General features: G+C 40.7%; 1 protein-coding gene and 1 long non-coding RNA gene across 5 annotated transcripts; one reads left to right on the plus strand and one right to left on the minus strand.

Moving 5' to 3' along the window:
• The first annotated feature begins 33 nt into the window (after window positions 1-33).
• LOC130145757 (45 kDa calcium-binding protein) lies at window positions 34-17,008 on the plus strand. 4 transcript variants are annotated; one of them, XM_056331060.1, is made up of 8 exons: window positions 34-362; window positions 1,084-1,137; window positions 1,528-1,888; window positions 8,346-8,482; window positions 8,976-9,089; window positions 12,683-12,841; window positions 13,983-14,158; window positions 15,678-17,008. In XM_056331060.1, exons 3-8 carry the CDS (start codon window positions 1,581-1,583, stop codon window positions 15,852-15,854), a joined length of 1,071 nt encoding a protein of 356 aa, XP_056187035.1. In that variant the 5' UTR covers window positions 34-362; window positions 1,084-1,137; window positions 1,528-1,580; the 3' UTR covers window positions 15,855-17,008. The 4 variants fall into 4 exon arrangements, with proteins under 4 accessions (XP_056187035.1, XP_056187036.1, XP_056187032.1 ...); XM_056331057.1 differs by lacking the exon at window positions 34-362 and adding an exon at window positions 555-752; XM_056331061.1 differs by lacking the exon at window positions 1,084-1,137.
• LOC130145760 (uncharacterized) lies at window positions 11,521-12,675 on the minus strand. The gene is made up of 2 exons (XR_008820673.1): window positions 12,345-12,675; window positions 11,521-12,310 (listed from the first exon to the last, which is right to left on the minus strand). It is a non-coding gene; the product is annotated as an uncharacterized LOC130145760 (long non-coding RNA).
• Window positions 17,009-18,545: the final 1,537 nt, after the last annotated feature.

Genomic DNA, 18,545 nt, shown 5'->3' on the forward strand with positions numbered 1-18,545 from the left:
CCATTTTGGATCCGGGCGCGCCCTGCCGGCAGCTGTTTTGGGTCACGGCAAGGCGAGGCGGGGGCTCAGGCTCAGGGGAGGTTTGCGCCTCGTCTGGCTGTGCTGCCAGCCCTGATGGCAGCTTTGGTGCGTGGCGGTGCTGCTGCGTTGTGGCCCAGCGGAGCACGTAGTCTTGTGAAAGTAGTGGTGTTAGCTAGCCAGTTTAAGGATTGCTAGCGGTGTGTTACGTACAAAAGGCTGTATTTTAAGGGCTCCTAAGAAAAATAGGTAAGCGATAAGCACAAAACTGGAGATGTACCTATAAGCAGGTTTCCTGACAGTTCCGTCACGCTTGGAGGAGGTCTGCTTTATTACTAACTGAGGTAAGAATGAGCACGTGAGCGACCCCATTCAAATTTTTAGCACCGGGGAGTTCCGCCTTCCGTTTTCAGGCCGTGGCAGCTCGCCCGGACCGGGGGGGGTCCCGCTGTGAGGGGAAAATGGCCGCTGCCCTACTCCAAGATGGCCGCTGCCCGCCCCTCACACACGTTGACGACGCTTGTACGTAGCGCGCGCGCGCTCCGCTGCCTCCGCCCCAGCGTCGGGCCCGGGAACGGGCGGCGGGGCCGCGCGCCGGCTGACGTCCTTCCGTGAGGTGCTGCCGCCGCCCGCCCAGGCAGCGGGGCGAGGGGGAGAGCGGCCTCCCCGCGGGCTGCCTCCGTGCTCGGAGGCTGCGCCCCCCGCTCCTACCGGGCAGCGTCCCGGAGCTCTCGGTGAGTGAGTGTGGCTCCTCCGGCAGCGGGGTGGGCACCGGCGCCGCCCTTGGAGGCGGGCAGGGCAGCCCGGGCCGCGCTGCCGCCCTCCGGCGGAGGGTTCGCCGCTCGGTGCGTGCCCGCTGGGCTCCGTCTGTGGGGCTGGGCTCCTTTGCCCTGGCCCCTGCGGCCTGCCGGCTCCTGTGTGGCACCGTTTTCCAGGCACCAGCGGGCAGGTCCTGAGGGTCCACCCGGGGGCTGCTTTTCCCGCCGGCTGCTCCCTGTGTGCTCGCAGCTCCGCTCTCTGGGGTGGCCTTTGTAACCGTATTTTCCCTCCGTCACCTCTTTCCAGAAGGACCTTCACGTCTTTCAGCCTTCCTAAAGAGGTGGCGCGTTGAGATCTCAGGTAAACTCTTGTGCTGTGGCGGTTGTTCCTGCAGATTGGGAAGCGCAGGGATGCTGCACCTGGGCTGCACCAGCAGCCAGCAGGTGCTTTGTGTGCTGCCTTGACTTCTCAGTAAATGGTTGGGTTCCACTTGTCAGGTCTGCTCATGCCATAACGCCTGAGGACAGTTTTCTTGAGCAGAACTAGGCCATTTCAAGGCTGTTACCTTCCACAGTCAGAGGAGGTTACAGTTGTGCAGAGCGAAAACAAATTGGAGATTATTTCCTGTCATATATTTACCATTTAATAGGCCTTTTTATTCTTTCACAGCAAATGCATGTGCGTAGCTTCTTCTAAGTTTCAGGTGGCTATGTTCTAGAGTTTAATTTGCATGTGTTTTTTCCTTTTTAGATCACTTAATCCATTCCCAGTAATTAGCCAATATTTTGAACAAAAAGGAAAAGATGATGTCAAGACAGGCCTTTCTCTGCAGCTTGGGATCTCTGTATTTGTCCCTTCTGTTTGTATTTCTTCTAATGGATGTTTATGCAAGGCCTGCAAATAATTCAGCCCTCAAAGAAAAGCCAGCTGACAGCAAAGATGAGAATGAGATCTTGCCCCCTGATCACTTGAATGGGGTCAAAATGGAGATGGATGGACATCTTAACAAAGAATTTCATCAAGAAGTTTTTCTAGGAAAAGAGATGGAGGAGTTTGAGGAAGATTCAGAACCCAGAAAAAATAGGAAGAAGCTCATGGTCATCTTTTCAAAGTAAGTTGCATACATTGCCAAGAACACTGCAGCCTCCTTCTCTGATCATCAGAGTGAATTTTGCAAATTTTCTGTAATACTTAAAAATTGCAGGGATGAGGGGGAAAGCATCGTACTCTTAAGTGCTGTGTTTGTGTTAATGAGGTATGAACATACTTGTGTAAACCATTCTCAGGAGTGAGAAGGTAGTCATGATCAGTATACAGGATTGATGCTGTGGTCTGGTAACATTTCTGACAAAATATACTGTTTCTATGTAAAAAACCCTATGTAACCTCCTCAAATAAGGAAATAATACTTTTTCCTGGTTTCCTGGCTCAATGAATAATCAATTACACTTGCATTTTAGATCAAGGAATTAGTCCTTGGTTGTAGGATGCCCATGCAATCAATGAATTGGGAGGGTGGGAGTTTGTTGCAGTTTTGTTCAAGCAGTAATATGCTCTATGGCTTTACTGTAAGTTTGGTTTCAATTTGCAATGTAAGCATCTTATTTATTGCTTGGTCTCATATTCCTATGGATCTTGGTTTTGTTTCTGTTGCGACTTCTGCAAATAACTGCAGAGGAAAACCACTGAAAAGACAGTAGTAAAAGTAGAAAGGAAGAAAAGGGACAGACAAACAACGTGATGAGATTGTGGTAAACAAACTAACAGTTGTTTTCTGTTCATAAAACTTGCTAGTAGATGTGAGGTGTCTAAAATATGTTTTGCATGAAATGCGTCAAGCTTAAAAATAGCTATGCCTCACTATGCATACCAAGAATTCAGAGCTTGTCAGCTTTCTTCATTAAGTTAGCTGTGCCATTAACAAAGCATTTAGTTCCTCAGAATTTAGAAAAAGAAAAGAGGGAGAATGAAACACAAGAACAGAAACATTAAATTTTTCTTTTGTAGCCTTTTTGAAAATTTCATCTAGCTTGGTATAAAAATTCTAACTTTACTTATAGACATTAAAGCATTTTTCCTTTTATGAAGCACTTGTGCTAGATATGTTTTATGTCAGCTAACAAACTGTCAGATGTTTGGAAATCAGTGAACGTAATGGAAATGGAACTCAGTATCAGTGCCAACTTTTAGAAGCTAGGTGGTAGAATTTGCTTTATTTGCATTTTTGCAATAGAGGATTAATTTTATTAGAACAGAAACTTAAATTACATTGGTGCTTTTAATGCTGATGATAGTGTGGGGATGCTCATATACCTGAGATAAAGTGAGAATGCTTAACAGAGCTGCTTTTTTTTTTTTTCTGCAAACTTCATTAACAGGGAAGGAATATCAATAATAATATTGGCTTTTATTATTTTTTTTTCTGGTGTTCTCTTGAGTAAAGGTAGCTAAAGCAAATAGGCAAGTGTGCCTTTTTCATTTAGAGTAGAATCCTTTATTACTGTCTGCTGGTCAGACCACTTGCGTCATTGGTAGGATGTATACAAGTATTAAGATGGTGCTTAGAAGGTTTCATCTTCGTTGCTATGTACGTATTGGAAACATTTGACTGTTGGTTAGTGAATTGTCATTCACAAGCTGCAGGCTCTGTTCATTTCTGCCTATTTGTTATGAAAGTGGTTCTCTCGGGAAACTTAAAGCAATTGGATTCAAGATCAGCTTCACTCAGATACTTAAAATTACATTTCATCAGATGATCAGATTAGAAATGTAGGACAGCATTCGGAGGGCTTTGCTTTCTAGATGTACTCGTAAAGGCCGAGTGAAAAGAGAATTACTGTGAACTTCTGTGAAAACCTAGTAAGTCGCAGGCTTCCAGATGTTTTGGAAATATTTTCTTTGAAGACATAAAGAAAACACATGTTTTTTAGCTTATGAAAGCTGAGATTCTACAGCATGCTAGTGTGATATAGTCAATTCAAAGCATATATTATTGGCTAAGAGAATTATTAAAAATAAAGTTGAACCACAGAAGCAAAGCTTCCCAAACTGTGGTTTTCTAGGCAGGCAAGCTATATGTGTCTGAAAGAACATTTCATAATTCTATGTTTTAGTTTTCAAAGTCACTCTTCATGGGGAGGATATGCCTTACTTGTCTACAGAAGTGTTTTTTTACAAGTTAACCAATACTTCTACTTTGCCCTGTAAAACTGGGGCATGGTGCAGAAAATCCTGTTCATCTTTCCAGCCTTCATTCCCTGCCAAGGGTAAGTGTTCCAGGTACCTTCAGGTCAAGAAAGTCTGTGAGAGGGGCTTACTTGACATCCGTTCTTCTCATAATTGTCAAAAGCTTATATTTGCTGTAGTCTCCATTTAAATAGTTTAAATTAGCCTGGAATTATAGATTTTCTGTTATTTTTCTGTGTGGTGTAGTTCAGCTTGTGTAGGTGGGTGTTCATAGGAGGGAAGGAGAAGGGGTATTGAAAGCAATCAAGTGTGTTTGCGGTGACGCTGATTTCACTAATCAGTAGCATTGGGTACTAGAATTCAGTTTGGTGAGCTTTGCTTCTAAGGGTCAGTTGTCTTCTAAAATTACATGTACTGAACAAAACTGTTAAATTCAGGTACGAAAGAATGTAATATGTGTGGCTTTCTGTCAGAGTGCTTTTATGGTGGACTTAACCTCTGTGAGTTTGAAATTCTTCTAGCATTTGCATTTTGCTGATGTTTTCAGCTACTTAGCCACAGCCCTAGTTGTGATTTAAAAATTAAAATCTTTGTGTTAGCCGAGTGCCTTACCTTGATGGTTGTTCGTCAGGTTACAGGTTTAAATACACCTTATGTTAAATACTACCACGTGCCGAGCTTTTTGGTTTCCTTTTTTCCCATTGTTTAAAAGTCATGAACTTGCCCTTTCCCAAAGCAGAACTTGTTCTGAATCCCACAGTGCTTGCAAGGGTAGTGCTCTCAGACTTTGCAGCTGTGACTGTGTTCTGTGTTCAGACTGCGCAGAGGGAGCGGTTTTGGCAGGATCCGTGCAGCCTTTCTTAATTTGAGGTTTGTCTCGTAGCCTAAAACAGTATTAATTTCTACTGGTATGCGTTGTATCTATAGTGGGAAGGTGCCAGCAACAACAGCCAATGTTGGACAATAGCAGGTAGAATAAAGAATGAGGAGAGGGGACATTTTAAGCTTTCCCATTTTTATATCTTTGGTTTAGAGTACAGATCTCTGTTATTCAGTGAAAAAAGTATTTATGCTGTATGCTACTGGAAGGTTTTTAGTAGTGTGTGCACCTTGATTTGTGTTTTTTCCAAACCGGTACATTTAAATATATGTTGATAAATTTTGCATATCCTCTACCATGTAAAGTAGAGCTTTGCTTTGGTTTCTGTTATTAAAAATCATTTTCTGGATCTGCTTTTCATTATTTGGATGAAACAGAAACCAACTTTAAAGTGGTATGCATTAGGTGCTCAAGGAAATTATTATCTTTAGACCTTTAGGTAAGAACACTGCCTTCCTGCTCCCCCCCCAGTCCCTCAGGCAGAATTTTGGTGTTGGCATTTAGGAACCGGAAAACCTGAATGGCCAATATTAATTGATAATGCTTTCATATGTGGACCTTTTGAGAGCTGGCCACAAAAACCTGATTTTTAATGGCTTGTGGTTCAGAAACTGGGCTGAAGTATTTAAAACCTGTTGTTACAGGCTTGACTTCGATATTCAATGCAGCCCTTACTATAGGGTTTTGTTAAGGACAGGTTTAGAATTATCCTACGGAGTAGCATACTTGCTTTTTTCTTACTCAAAGTTAGTATTAACATTCTGGCTGTGAATAAATAATGAAATATAGTTTGACTAGTCAGTGAAGTGTTAACCCTGTACTTAGGCATTATAAGGAGCTGTTATGTCTGATGCTGCCCATTACTGAAATGTATTAATACTAATGGTATTTATCGTGTTGCATCAGCCACTGTCTGGGCTGTGGTTTATCTATAATTGTCTTTGGAATGAGACAAGTAATGAGATAAATTGCTCTCTGTAGTCTGTTTTTTAATTCAAGTTTATGGTAACAGTAGTCCCTGCTTTTACAAAAACTTTCTTTGCTGTCAATTCGGGAAGTAGTACATCATATACCTATGTTTTTACAAATTTGAGATAGCGCTCTCTTGTAGGAAAAGAGCAATCAAGTTCTTTTGCTTTTCATTCGGGTTTTTATTTGGAGCTGAAGACATGAAGTTTGAGAAATTGTCATGAGATTTCTGTACAGATTGCCAAGGAAGGTTTGAGCAAAGTTGTAATCTGGGATGATGTTCTTCCTTGGATTCGTCTTGTTTTCTTGAATTTAAATTCTTCCTTGGCAGTACTTGTTCTTCAGTATTTTTTTTAAAGGGTTCATTAGAATGTACTGCTCTTCCCTAATATCTTTTGAGTGTTCTGACCTGTCTGCCTCAGAAAACTGGTTGCCCATCACCATGTTATAGAATCGGTTATCCCTGACTTACCAGTATTAAGTTGTTCAGCAACAGGTAATGATCTAATCTTGTCAGTATTAGCAGGAATGTTTTCAAGCAGTCCATTCTGCGTGAGGTAGTTACCGAAGGAAGCATGGATAGTCTCTTGTTTTTATTGCCTTAGATGGTAGCCTCACAGCAGGATCGTATCTGATACTTCATGCAGTTGTAAATACTCCTCAAAAGCAGAAGTGCTGTTTATGGACCCTGAAAGGATTTCGGCTCACCTTGTACAGTCAGTGTCTGCTAGTTCATGAAAATCTGAGTCGTTGGAGGCTTCTTGTGCACTATGGTAATAGAACAAAGGGCTACTCCTGAGTTAGAACACCAGTAAATGGGATTTGTTACCTTTCTCCCTGGCTACAGTGTGATTTAAATGGCAAGTACAGCTTGGAAGAAGTAAGTTATATTATAGCTTTGATGTGAGGAAACTAGCATGTTAAATGTTGAGGGGAAGATGCTTTGGTTTCCTGTCTCACTTCTGGTAGTACCTATTCCGGATCAAACCCCACATTTGTTCACCTAGTAAGTGCAAAGTGGCGTGAGCAGAATGCGACCATTTTACTGGTCTCTTCATTGCTACTGAAAAGTCGCTAATACTGAGCCTGTGCATATAGATGTGGAGAGACGTGATACAATTTTTAAAATTACTAATAGTACATTTATTAATAGAGCTAAGTGTTGCAGAAGATAGGTGCTAGGGTTGCTATTTGGCTTAAGCTTTTAATATTTAGTTGACATTTAAAGGCAAATCACGTATCTAATAACTTGAGTTTCAATGATGACACTTCAGTACTGTTAAGATGGTGATAACAAACTGATAAAAAAGCCAGAGTTTAGCTGTTGGGGTTTTTTTGTTGTTGTTGTTGTGTTGGGTTTTTTTGTTTGTTTGTTGTTGGGGTTTTTTTATCTGAACAAGAGTGGGTTTGGTATGCTTTAAATAACATCTTGCCTCCTGAATGTTAGTTAAGTCTTTTCAGTTTTAAATAGTTACATCTTTTTTGAAGAAATACTTAATGATATGCTCAAAAAAGCCTTAAAGTGGCATGTTACTGTTTTTGTATTTGTTCTTCAACTGTAACTTTTACATTAACTTCTTCTTAATGAAATAGGCGGTATGGCAGTGTATCTTAATATGATAAAGCAGTATTGGTAATACATTAAGGAGAATTGTGGATTGTCAGATTGGATGTTTACTGATAAATTTAGGTAGAAAAAAGTTTAGTTCTGTAGCTCAATAGCACTGAGCACAAGCGTATCCTTTGACAAAGCAAAGTGAGCCTGATAACTCAGAAACCTAATGGTGAACAAATGTATGGGCAGAAATTTCAAATGTGTTAAGAATTAAAAACTATCAGCTGTGATGTGTTACTGGAGATCTAGGTACAATAAAGGAAACTTGGTTTGTTTGGGGTTTTTTCCCACTTACAAGTACTATAGTCAGAGTATCAAGTAGTTTGACAGTCCTTGCACCAAGGTTATTCACGTTATATTTTCATTGTTTTTAATGGTCACGACAGTTGTGATGTGATCTAAGCAGACACAGGGAGGCAGCTCATCAGTAAACTTTTAGAGATCTTGGAAGATAAAGGTAAAAAACTTAAGAAGATACATTGAGAGGGAGTTAGTGGCTTGAGAGAATGTGAGAGAAGAAATTTTTTAAAGCAGTGACAGTCTGCAGCAGCTGGCAGTTGACAACCCTGAACCAATAGGGAATGAGCTAATATGCCATGAGTGATCTGTTTGTGGTTTCCTCTACTTCAAAATTTTACTCAAAAGCATAATACTGAAATGGGTTAACTTACAGCAAAATGAAGTATGGCTGGATTTTCACCTAGATGTTTTAGTTAAATTAAATTATGAAATAAGTGGCTAAATTCCTACTTGTTTACTCTTGTAATTGAAAGAATGTACAACTTCTGAGAAGGGGTTATAAATACACTCTTTTCTGTAGCAGTCTGTTTGTTATTGTTGATTAAAGTAATTAGAATAAAATATATACCACCTCCCCCTAATCTCCAAATCTAAATCTTGTTTGCTATTCATCCATAGAGTGGATATAAATAACGATAAAAAGATAGGTGCGAAAGAGATGCAACGCTGGATCATGGAAAAGACAGATGAACATTTCCAGGAAGCTGTGGAAGAGAATAAAATGCACTTCCGAGCTGTGGACCCTGATGGTGATGGTAAGATGAATGATTCTTTCATCTCCTGGTGATGTCATGTGTCAGTTGCTAGTAGCCAGACCTGCTGACTGCTCTTCAGATGTGCTGTGACAGAAATCTAACTTCCTTTGGACTGCGTGTAATCACAACTGTTTTGATCTGTACAGAAGACAATAGAGCAAGGAAATAAGGTGCTCCAGTCAGCGTTGTAGTCCCGTGTTGACCGCTGTGTTATTTCACTTGTGGTCATAGGAAATGATAAGAAGTTAAGTGGCTGAGCCAGGGATGGGGTGAGGATGGTGACATAAACAGGTTATTTTCACAGGGCCTGTCTGGTCTAAAGAAACATAAAAGTGAATCAGGTGATAGCTTTCATGTTGCGATTCATAAAGCTTAGTGTGATGGCTATGCTGGTGAACCAAAAGGTTTTACCACAGATTGTTTTAAGTAATGAAACCAAAATTTGTCATTTAAGCATACTATGTGGTGTCTGAGATATGGTTCTTTCTTACAGGCCATGTGTCCTGGGATGAATATAGAATTAAATTTTTGGCAAGTAAGGGATTTAATGAAAAAGAGATTGCAGAGAAGATAAAAAACAACGAAGAGTTGAAAATAGATGAAGAAAGTAAGTGCGGCCCATTGATGTGTGTCAGCTTTTCTTTTACTTTCTTAAAACCAGAGTACCAAAACTGTACTTAATGAAAGATGAATGTTTTAGATGTTGTTCTGCTTCTACACAAATGTAGAATGTAAGTCATAAAACAAATACTAGATTTCTTTCCAACTCAAATCTGCCTTCCCAACACTCCTGATGTAAATATTTAACACTGAAAAAACTTGGTTGTTTGTTACTATTTGAGTAGTTTTCAGTTATTTATGTTTAACAGTCTGCTAAAATTTGTCAGACCTGTGTTGTGCTGTGGACCGTTGCATTGTTAATAGGGGTCCCCTAATAACCAGGTCCCTGGTGCTCCATGTGAAAGGGAGCTGCTACGTACAGTTCCTGTTACTAAAATTGTGGAGGAGTGTATGCGCTACTGAGCAGCGCTGTGTTTATAGGTAGGTACGTGCTTAGGCACTGCAGAGCAGTTGATAGCAGAAGGTTGCCTAAGAATCGTTTCATGTTTCATCTGAGTTCTCTAGAAAGAGATTGATCGTTTCTTCCTTATTACTTTTGAAACTTCCATTTGAATCTGGCTTGGTATAAACATGGGAACTCTTCTCAAAGGTAATCTCCCCACTCCCCCCATCTAGAAGTGTTAAAATTTACTGTTAAGTAAAACAAGAAGCCTTAGCCTTTCCTTGCAGGAATTAGTAATTTAAAAGTGAGTTATGTTATATTCTCCGTTTATCAAAAAGCATCTAAAATGCAAATGACCTTTTGAATTTTATGGCAGGGAAAACACCTGTGTTGCATGTTCTATGGCAGTGTGGTCAACTACGGTTTACAGGAATGCTCATCAGATAAAAGATTTGCTGAATAAGGGAAGTGTGTACATAGTCATTTTTCTACCTAGGTAACAAGCCTTGTTTGGGAAAATCAGATTAGTTATCTACAGCTTCCTGAGGACGATAAGCAAAACTTATTTTCATTCTGTAGTGCAGTGTAAAAATACTCTCTTTCAGTCCATATAATAATAATGGAATGTTTGGATCTTAAGGCATGTTCTGAGTTTTGTGCAGCACACTACGGTTTGGCCAAAACTAGAGACATGACTTAATTTATGCAGATAAGTTTCATACTGATTGCTGACAGCTGAGTTTCATTTAAGACTAATAATAGTAGGCAAAGGGAGATAGACTTGTGACTTCTAACATTTGGGGTTGGCTACACTGGAAGACTAAGCAAGTGATTTGATTATTCTGTGTTAATACTTGTGTCCTTGATATGAGTAAAACTTGCTATTTACAAACTGCCCTAAGATTCATATTAAAACTCTGAAGAATTTCTTTACCCTTCATAAAAAAAAACATTCACCGAAGACTTAAATCTTAACTGCTAGCTGCAGTTAAAAAATGTAGATGTGACTGAGGTTTTTTTCTGCCCCCACCCCCACTTGTAACTCGGCAACCAAAGCATGCAGGAGCTGTTTAAGACAGTTTATTAAATTTAAATTTTAAAAAAAGTTTATCTAAAGACTTTATAGACTTTCAGAATGTTTTTAAAACTTGTGAAAAGCCAATGCTTCAGATTTGTGTGTGTTAGTGTGTTTTGCAGATAGCAGGGTGTGCTACAGACAGTAGTTTTTCCAGTGTGTCATGTAGAAAACACCCACACCAGAAAAAGAATACTCTGTATTTTTCCTTCTTGGTTATGTTCAGGACCATTAAGTATGCAGTATTCACGTTGTGTGTTGCAGGATAGTTTTTTCTTCAAATCAGATGCATGGTTTTAGTGGAAACTCATGCACAAATTATGATTCTCCATTAAATTTAGGAAAAATTCAGCACTTCAGAAGTGTTTGTCTACATGGTATAAGATGAAGTGAAAGAAGTGGAAATGTAAAGTGACTTTGGAGCTGATGTATTTGTTAGTACACATGTACTTCAACTTGTGTTTTCTCCTTGCAGTAAAAATATTTCCCTTTATTGAATTATAATGATAACTAAAACGTAATTCAGGGCTTAGGTCTGAAGTTGGAATGCTTTCTCATTTAGAATAGACAAAGTAGCTAAAAAGAGTACGAAGTACTTGTATCCTTAAGTAACTGAAAACTAAATATGTTTCTTGGTGCTTAGCTTAGCATCTGTTCTGGATGTTTCCAAACTTTCTTTTGTGGAGTTATAGTCTTAAATCTCTCGTAGTTTCAATAAATCACATTTTTAGGCTGAAATACCAGGTGATGTATCTGAGTCTAAGGGTATAAGTTCTCTCTGGGTAGGTGATTCTTTTGAATTCTGAGCCTTTGATAGGGTGATGGAAGAAGGGAAGAGCAGAGGCAGGGCACAAGACTCTTCATAGCTTAGTCCTCTACTTTATGACTTCGCTTATACTGTTGTTTCAGTTAGATACTTTGAAATGTTTTATTGACTGCTGTAAAAAGTAGGCTTTGATTTTTCTTTTTTACAATCTTGTTTTAATACAGTTCTTAAGCTTAATTCATATGTAGTTTTCTGAAGGGTGAGGGTGCTATCTGGAATTGTGGTGTGGCTGGAGAAAAAAACCTACATTTGAAATTGTGTGGTATACATAACTCAAAATTGTGGTAGATCCTTGTATCATTTTGTTAATTTAAAACCTGTGAGCTTGAAGTACCTAAAAAGATTTCCAAACGATAGTACAGCTGGCTTTGGTTTAGATAATGTTGTGTTAAGAAATGCCAAGTTGAAATAAGAAAAGCTGAATATTGTAACAATGGGGTAGTAAAATGTGCCCCTTTTGATCCATGCTTGGAACCACTGTATCGGCAAAGTGGGCTTTACAGGTCCTGTGGAGTAGAGTAAACCTCTGTGGTGCTGTTAGCCAAAGCACTGGTGCAGCGGTGCTTCACAGATGAAAAGCATCTTTCTAGATTTAATGGTAGTCATGTTATCTGGTCTTAGAAGAAAACATGCTAAATGTTAAGGGGTTTGTTCTATGGTTATTATTTGGGTAGGAAAAGAATTGGTTGACCTCTTCCATTCTTGTAGATATTAATTAGGTGTGTGGTGTCACAACTGCAATACACAGAGATAGTGAATCTGAAGAATATTTTGAAGTTGAAGAGTGTTTTGGTTCTTTCAATGCACAGGGCTGGCAAAGTAGAAAACAAAGAATATTTTTTTTTCAGAAGGTACTGCTGGTATTCAGGCAGGTGAAAGAGCTGTTGGTAGTGGGCTTCAAAATACGAAAATAAGAAAGGTGAACTAGCACTGAACAAAGCTGGATTATTCATACCACCTACCAGAACCAGCTAACAATACTGGTAGGACAATAGTTTTCACTTGAGATGTTGAAGTTTCAATGCAGGTGTAGCAAAGTCTTTATTTTCATCTCCTAATTTCAGTTTCCGTTGTTTGTTTAAAGGATCTTTCCTAGTGTTTCAGCATAGACTAGACAAAACTAATTGCACTTTGTTTTCCCTCAGCACTCACTTTCCCCAAGAGTTGAACTGTAAAATTAATTGTTCCATAGGTCATCCTTGTTTAAACAGTTGAGTAACAGGGGAAGGTACATATTTTTTAAGAACTTTAAATAGTTTGAACATGATAGCTTACATCTTTTTCTTAAATTTCTAGCACAGGAAGTTTTAGATAACCTGAAGGATCGGTGGTACCAAGCTGACAACCCACCTCCTGATCTGTTGTTGAATGAAGAAGAATTCTTGTCTTTTCTTCATCCAGAGCATAGTAGAGGAATGCTGAAGTTCATGGTGAAAGAAATCATCCGAGATTTGGGTATGCAATTGTAAAACACATTTCTTGGGAGTTGTTTGCTTGTCCCATTTTATTGGGTAAACATGCTTACCCATTTTATTGGGTAAACGTACGTTGTTGCCCTGTCACGGGTCAATACAGAATTTTGGCACATCTTATTTGCTCTGTTCTACACATATTCTAATGTGATGAGCAGGAAAAAGAAATTTAGCACAAATGCTGGCGTCTCTGTGGAGTTGTCTGTGTGTCTCAAAACTATATTTAGTCTCTGGCTGTTAAAGAACAGCATGACATTATGTTAGAAGGATATTCTCAGTACTTCATATGAAGAAGATCAGCTGACAGTGAAGTAGCTCACTGAAGTGCTACTGCATTGTAGGGTTACTGTAGCAAAAGTAGGAAAGGTTTGATGAATATTCAAATACTATAAAATATATTGATGTGAATGTTCCATGAGGAGGACATTAATTGCTTTGTACTTCCCCAGTACAGCAACCATGTGAGAGTCATGACGTACAGTCATGAAAGTGGAAGTAAATGGTTGAGGTTTCTAAATAATTATTTTTTTAAAAAAATTTCATATGTATTGGCACACATGTTTTTTCTTCTGTGAGTCAATAATGATGCATATTGAAAACTGCTAGAACACCTGGTTTAAAAAAAAACAAACAAAACAAACTGTGACTTGCTGGTTGTTAGCTTAATAAATATGAAGAGTTTCCAGTGATACTTGAGTACATGATGCATGCAGACAACTCCAGCATGCAGTCTTTTATGAGAGATAATTTACCTCATCGCTAATACAAGCGGAGACTGGATACAGATGTAGGAAAATGGCTGTTGCAGTAGATTGAAAAAAGAAACAATCAGGAAAAAAAAGGCCCAGCTTGCCATCTGGTCTGTCCTTCAGGTCCAGAAAAACTTTTTTTTTAGCATATTGATAAGTGATGTTTTTTAGCCTTCTAAAACATTGTGTGTATACCTGAATACAGAGTTTTTGGCTAACGAAAGATATAAACAGTAACAATTATTTTCTGCTGGAGTCATGTAGACTGCTGAAACCAGGCAGACTGTACCAGTGACATCTCTGACTTGAAGGAATTTCTCATTTTTAATGGGCATTAAGCAGATAATCTTCAGGTACTGTGTGCTTCTGTTGTAGATCAAGACGGAGATAAGAAACTTACCCTTTCAGAGTTCATTTCATTACCTGTTGGTACTGTAGAGAACCAGCAAGCTCAAGATATTGATGACGACTGGGTAAAAGACAGAAGGAAGGAATTTGAGGAGGTCATTGATGCTAACCATGATGGTATTGTCACAATGGAAGAGCTGGAGGTAAGTCTTCAGATAGTTCTAGTGATTTTAAAACTGGTAGTTGACTTTTAAACACAGGATTGAAATTGCTTTAGGCACAATGAAGTCCAAAAATATTTGAATTAACAGTACGGTGTGTGGGTCTACTTTACAAAACTGTGGGTTATAGTATTGCTCAATAGTGTTTACAGATAGTGTTGTTAGGTGTTTTGTTAAAGAGGAGGAGGCGTATTCACAGGTGTTCTTTTAGGGTTTTGTCACATAAATGTATGGATATGGAGTGCTTGAAAGCGTGTCACAGACTTCATTAGGTGCACAGATTATTGGGAGAATGAGTCATACTTAGTTGCAAATGGAGTAACTGGCAACCTATATTCATTAAAAAAAAAACACCACAACAAAACAAAATAACAAAACCACCCCAAAATGAACCAAAACCCACGAGAACCCACAAACCCTGGGGCCCCAGTAGCCTAGAAAATAGCAGAGATCTCTTGTCTTTCGGTGTGTTTCTCTTTTTTTTTCTTTTTTTTTTTTTTCCAAAACCCAATTATTTTTTTCAAGTGTGGATTCTAGTTTGTGGCCTTTTTAGAATTTGGTTAGCAGAAGTAAACTTTCTAGTTCACTTCTTTCTAGTAAACTAGAAGAAGTTGCTTTCTTTCAGTAATTCTGTCTGCAGAATAGTCTACCAAACAATACGAAGTACTTTTACCCTATAGTTGTGGCAGTTTTGCAGCCAGCGGAGGAGGCTCATGGCTCACTTTCAGCTTTGTTTTTTTCCTTTCTGGATGCAAGAATATACTTTTGACTAACAGAATTCAAACTGCAGCATAGGCAGTGTGAAAGGGGAACTTATAAAACGTTGGCCTTTTCCCTGACATAGGGGGAATGTTGAATTTCCCAACTTCAATATGCAAATACGTGGGTACGAACGATAGCGGTAGTATGGATAAACAATTGTACTGTTACATAGATAACGTTAATAGCCTTTTTACTGAGATGAAAGCTAGAAAAGCTTGAAAGCTTTTAATCTGTTTCAGGTTAGGTAAAAGAGCAAAATGCTTCGTTTCTGAGACTTCTGACCTCTGTAATGTCTGCTTGGTGGTTTAAAATGGAACAAGAAAGTTCTGAATTGAACATGTTCTAAAAGGTTATCTCCAGAAACCAGAAAATTCAGGTCATATAGATCGATAGTGGCCCACTTTTGAATTGATACATCTTCACAAGATTTGATAGTGAGTTTAGTTTTCAACCAAAATGTCAAAAAATATTTTTATTGTAGACACTGGCATACATACGCTGGGAAAATCTGGATTTCTGTTAGAACAGCCAGGGAAGCAGCGAATGGAAAAATAGTTAGGAGATAGATGTAAGCCTGTTAAAAAGATGGAAGAAGGTGTTAGCAGATGACTTATGTTCCTTCTGGGGTGGCTTATGTTGCTCTCATAATTGCTGATGCTTACATAGAGCTAAGGCTCATAATTCTGATGTGTGGAAATGTGTGCTTAGTGATTGAAAATAATTTTCTTACTCGTTTTAGGAATATATGGATCCTATGAATGAATACAATGCCCTAAATGAAGCAAAGCAAATGATAGCAGTAGCAGATGAAAATCAAAACCATCACTTAGAGCTGGAGGAGATCCTGAAATATAGTGAATACTTCACGGGCAGCAAGCTTATGGACTACGCACGTAATGTCCATGAGGAGTTCTGATCCTGCTCGCTTTTCCAGAGCTCTGAAGCACTTTCTTGCTTTCAAAAAAAAAAAAAAAAACAGCCACAAAGCAAAAGAAAACCCCAATCCCCAAACAGACAGAAAGTTATTTTGCTGCTATCTGTGTTACATGCCTACAGTGTGTTGTCCTAGACTTAAAAAAAACTTCCGTCCATACACAGGATCTACAGCTCTGTTGCCTTCGGTATGAGGGGGAAAAAGGCTCATAAAGTAACGAGGCAGATACTGGACTACATCAGTTCGCCCTGGTTTGTACGGTTAATCCAGCTGAAGATTCAGTTGCTTTTGGTAATCATATTTGGTGGAGGCTTCTTAAATACTTAACTCTTCTCTTTGCCCTCATAGCTGCTGATCCATGGAAATCACAAACGACACTGAAAGATGTTGGCTTTTGTAAAGGGGATTGTCGTTCAGATACGTGTGTTCTGACCTCATGAGAATATCTGTACGTAGACAGATTGGCTAATCTTCTAGTATTTTTCTCAGTGCATCTCAACCTACTTATGTATTGTTGAGAATTTAACCTGAGTTCTCCCTTCATCTTTAGGAGCTGTGGTAACAACCTAAAACTTCTGCATCTACTTTAAAAAGAAAAAGGGTTATAGTGTGACAGGGGTTTTGTTTGCAGCTGCACTGGGAGCATGAGAGACTGGAGATTGCTTAGGTCTTAAAAAAATCAAATTTCCTCCTAAAATGAAACAATGGGGAAGGTTTCTTTGTGGACTCAAAGATGCTGGACAGAGCAATAGGATTCACCTAGGTATATGATTACTACTTAACAAAAATTCATTGTTAAAACTAGTGTAATTACTTGCCTCTGCAAGTCAATGATGCTGGCAAACACATGAATGATGAAGCGGGGGGAAATATACAGGCTTTGCTTTCAAACTGCTTTTGCCAGAGCAATGTACAGTCAACACTTGGGAAGCCTTATGATCAGTTTGCTTTTGGGTAATCTTTGAAAGCATCTTGCAACACAAGGGTCATATCCACTACAGTCTAAAATAGAAAATTTATTTTTACTCTGCTTCCATCTTTACTGTAAAAACCCCTCTTTCTGAACAGTTGCTTGAAAATCCAAGTGAGATGTTATATTTGATTAAATTTATTCTCTTAATATAATGTAAATATAAGTATTGCTGTCTTGTTTCTGTTTCAGTATTCCCCTCCCTCCCCCCCCTTTTTTTTTTCTTGTAAAATGCCTTGTATCAAGAGTCTTTTTATATACATACCCTTTTTCATTAAATATTTTTCTCCATGCTTTGGAAATGTTGCTGGTTTTAGGTTTGTCAGTGAGTGCTTTTCAGAGGGGAGACAAACTAAAATGCAATTTTGAAAGGACTCGGAGAGGGATAAATTCAGTTGATAAAAATGCAATTTTGAAAGGACTCGGAGAGGGATAAATTCAGTTAATAATCTTGTGTTTAAATGAGCTTAGAATGTCTGCCACATTAGTCAGCCCCTGTACAAACACCCCAAGACGGCAGGCTAGTGAAATTTTAATATGGCTAGAATCTGGAGATGTTCAAAACAAAATCCTCTCTCTAAAAATAGGGTGCTTAGCAGAAGTCATAGGTGGTTGGTTTAGATTGATTGACAAAAGGTCTAGGTTTTGCTGTGCTGCTGTTCTCACTGAGGCTTCATAAATATATAATGTCCTGCACTTAACTAACACAAAATTGTGTGTAAACAGTTTGGTTGTTCGCAGGCTAGTTAAGACAAAGGTTTTAGCAGTATTAGTTCATAATTGTATAAATGTCCTGACTGCACGTTTGTATTATACTCAAGTTGTTTGCGCAATCCAATTATTAAGATACAACTTGAGCAGACAAGTCAGCCAGGCAGCCGCCGCGGCAGAGCTCGGGCTACCAGCTCTGTGAGCCGAGGGACCAGCTCTGATGGAGGCGGGTGGCCTGCTCCGGCGGGGAAGGTGCCAGGTAGGAGTGACGCTGCCGGCCCGTGGGTGCCTGGGCTACCGGCTCTGTGAGCCGAGGGAATGGCCCCGCTCGCCGTTCTGCTCTCGGGCCGGTGGGCTGAGGAGCTTGCGGCCGAGCGCCTCCGGCAGAGCTGAGAGCGTGCCGGGGCGCTTCGCCCGGCCCTCGGAGCAGGTAGCCAAGTGCTCGGTGCTTCCTTCTCTCCCTCCCGTACCGCCAGCGGCTCGGCTGCCCTCCGCCGGGGCTGGCCCCTGGGTGCCTCGCAGCCGGTGTGACATGGGCTCCACACGTACCCTCGCTGTGCCCTGCGGGGCCGGACCACGCTGTGGGCTACCGGTTGCCCACGAGGGCGGCCCCTTCCTCGCTCAGAGGGGCAGGCTGCCCTGCTGCATCCCCTCCCTCAGGCCTGGTCGCAGCCGCCCCTGCCCACAGGCCGGGGAGGGAGCCCAGCGCCCCCCCGGGGCTCCGGAGGCACTTTTGGGGCCCGGCTGCCGCCCGCTCGGCAGGGCTTCCCTCGGGCGGGCACGCCGGGCTGCAGCGCCGCGCTCCGGCCGCCAGGGGGCAGCGGCGAGCGGGCGCAGGGCGGAGCGGCGCGGCCTGCAGGACTGCCGGCCCATAGCGGCTTCCGGCGGGGGGGGGGGGGCGCGCTCGGGGCCGTGGGGAGCGGCGGGGCCGCCCCGCTGCGCCGGGAGGTGCCGGTGGGCGCAGGACTCTGCGTCCTCCGCGCTTCGGGCGG

Source organism: Falco biarmicus, chromosome 3 (genome assembly GCF_023638135.1).
Source record: "Falco biarmicus isolate bFalBia1 chromosome 3, bFalBia1.pri, whole genome shotgun sequence".
Classification (NCBI taxonomy): Eukaryota; Metazoa; Chordata; class Aves; order Falconiformes; family Falconidae; genus Falco; species Falco biarmicus.

Bases quoted from the DNA above. Each gene is read 5' to 3' on its own strand.
- LOC130145757 (XM_056331060.1), top strand. From the start codon at position 1,581: ATGATGTCAAGACAGGCCTTTCTCTGCAGCTTGGGATCTCTGTATTTG. The intron at 9,090-12,682 runs GTAAGTGCGGCC...TTAAATTTCTAG, and splicing joins GTTGAAAATAGATGAAGAAA to CACAGGAAGTTTTAGATAAC. The intron at 12,842-13,982 runs GTATGCAATTGT...CTTCTGTTGTAG, and splicing joins AGAAATCATCCGAGATTTGG to ATCAAGACGGAGATAAGAAA.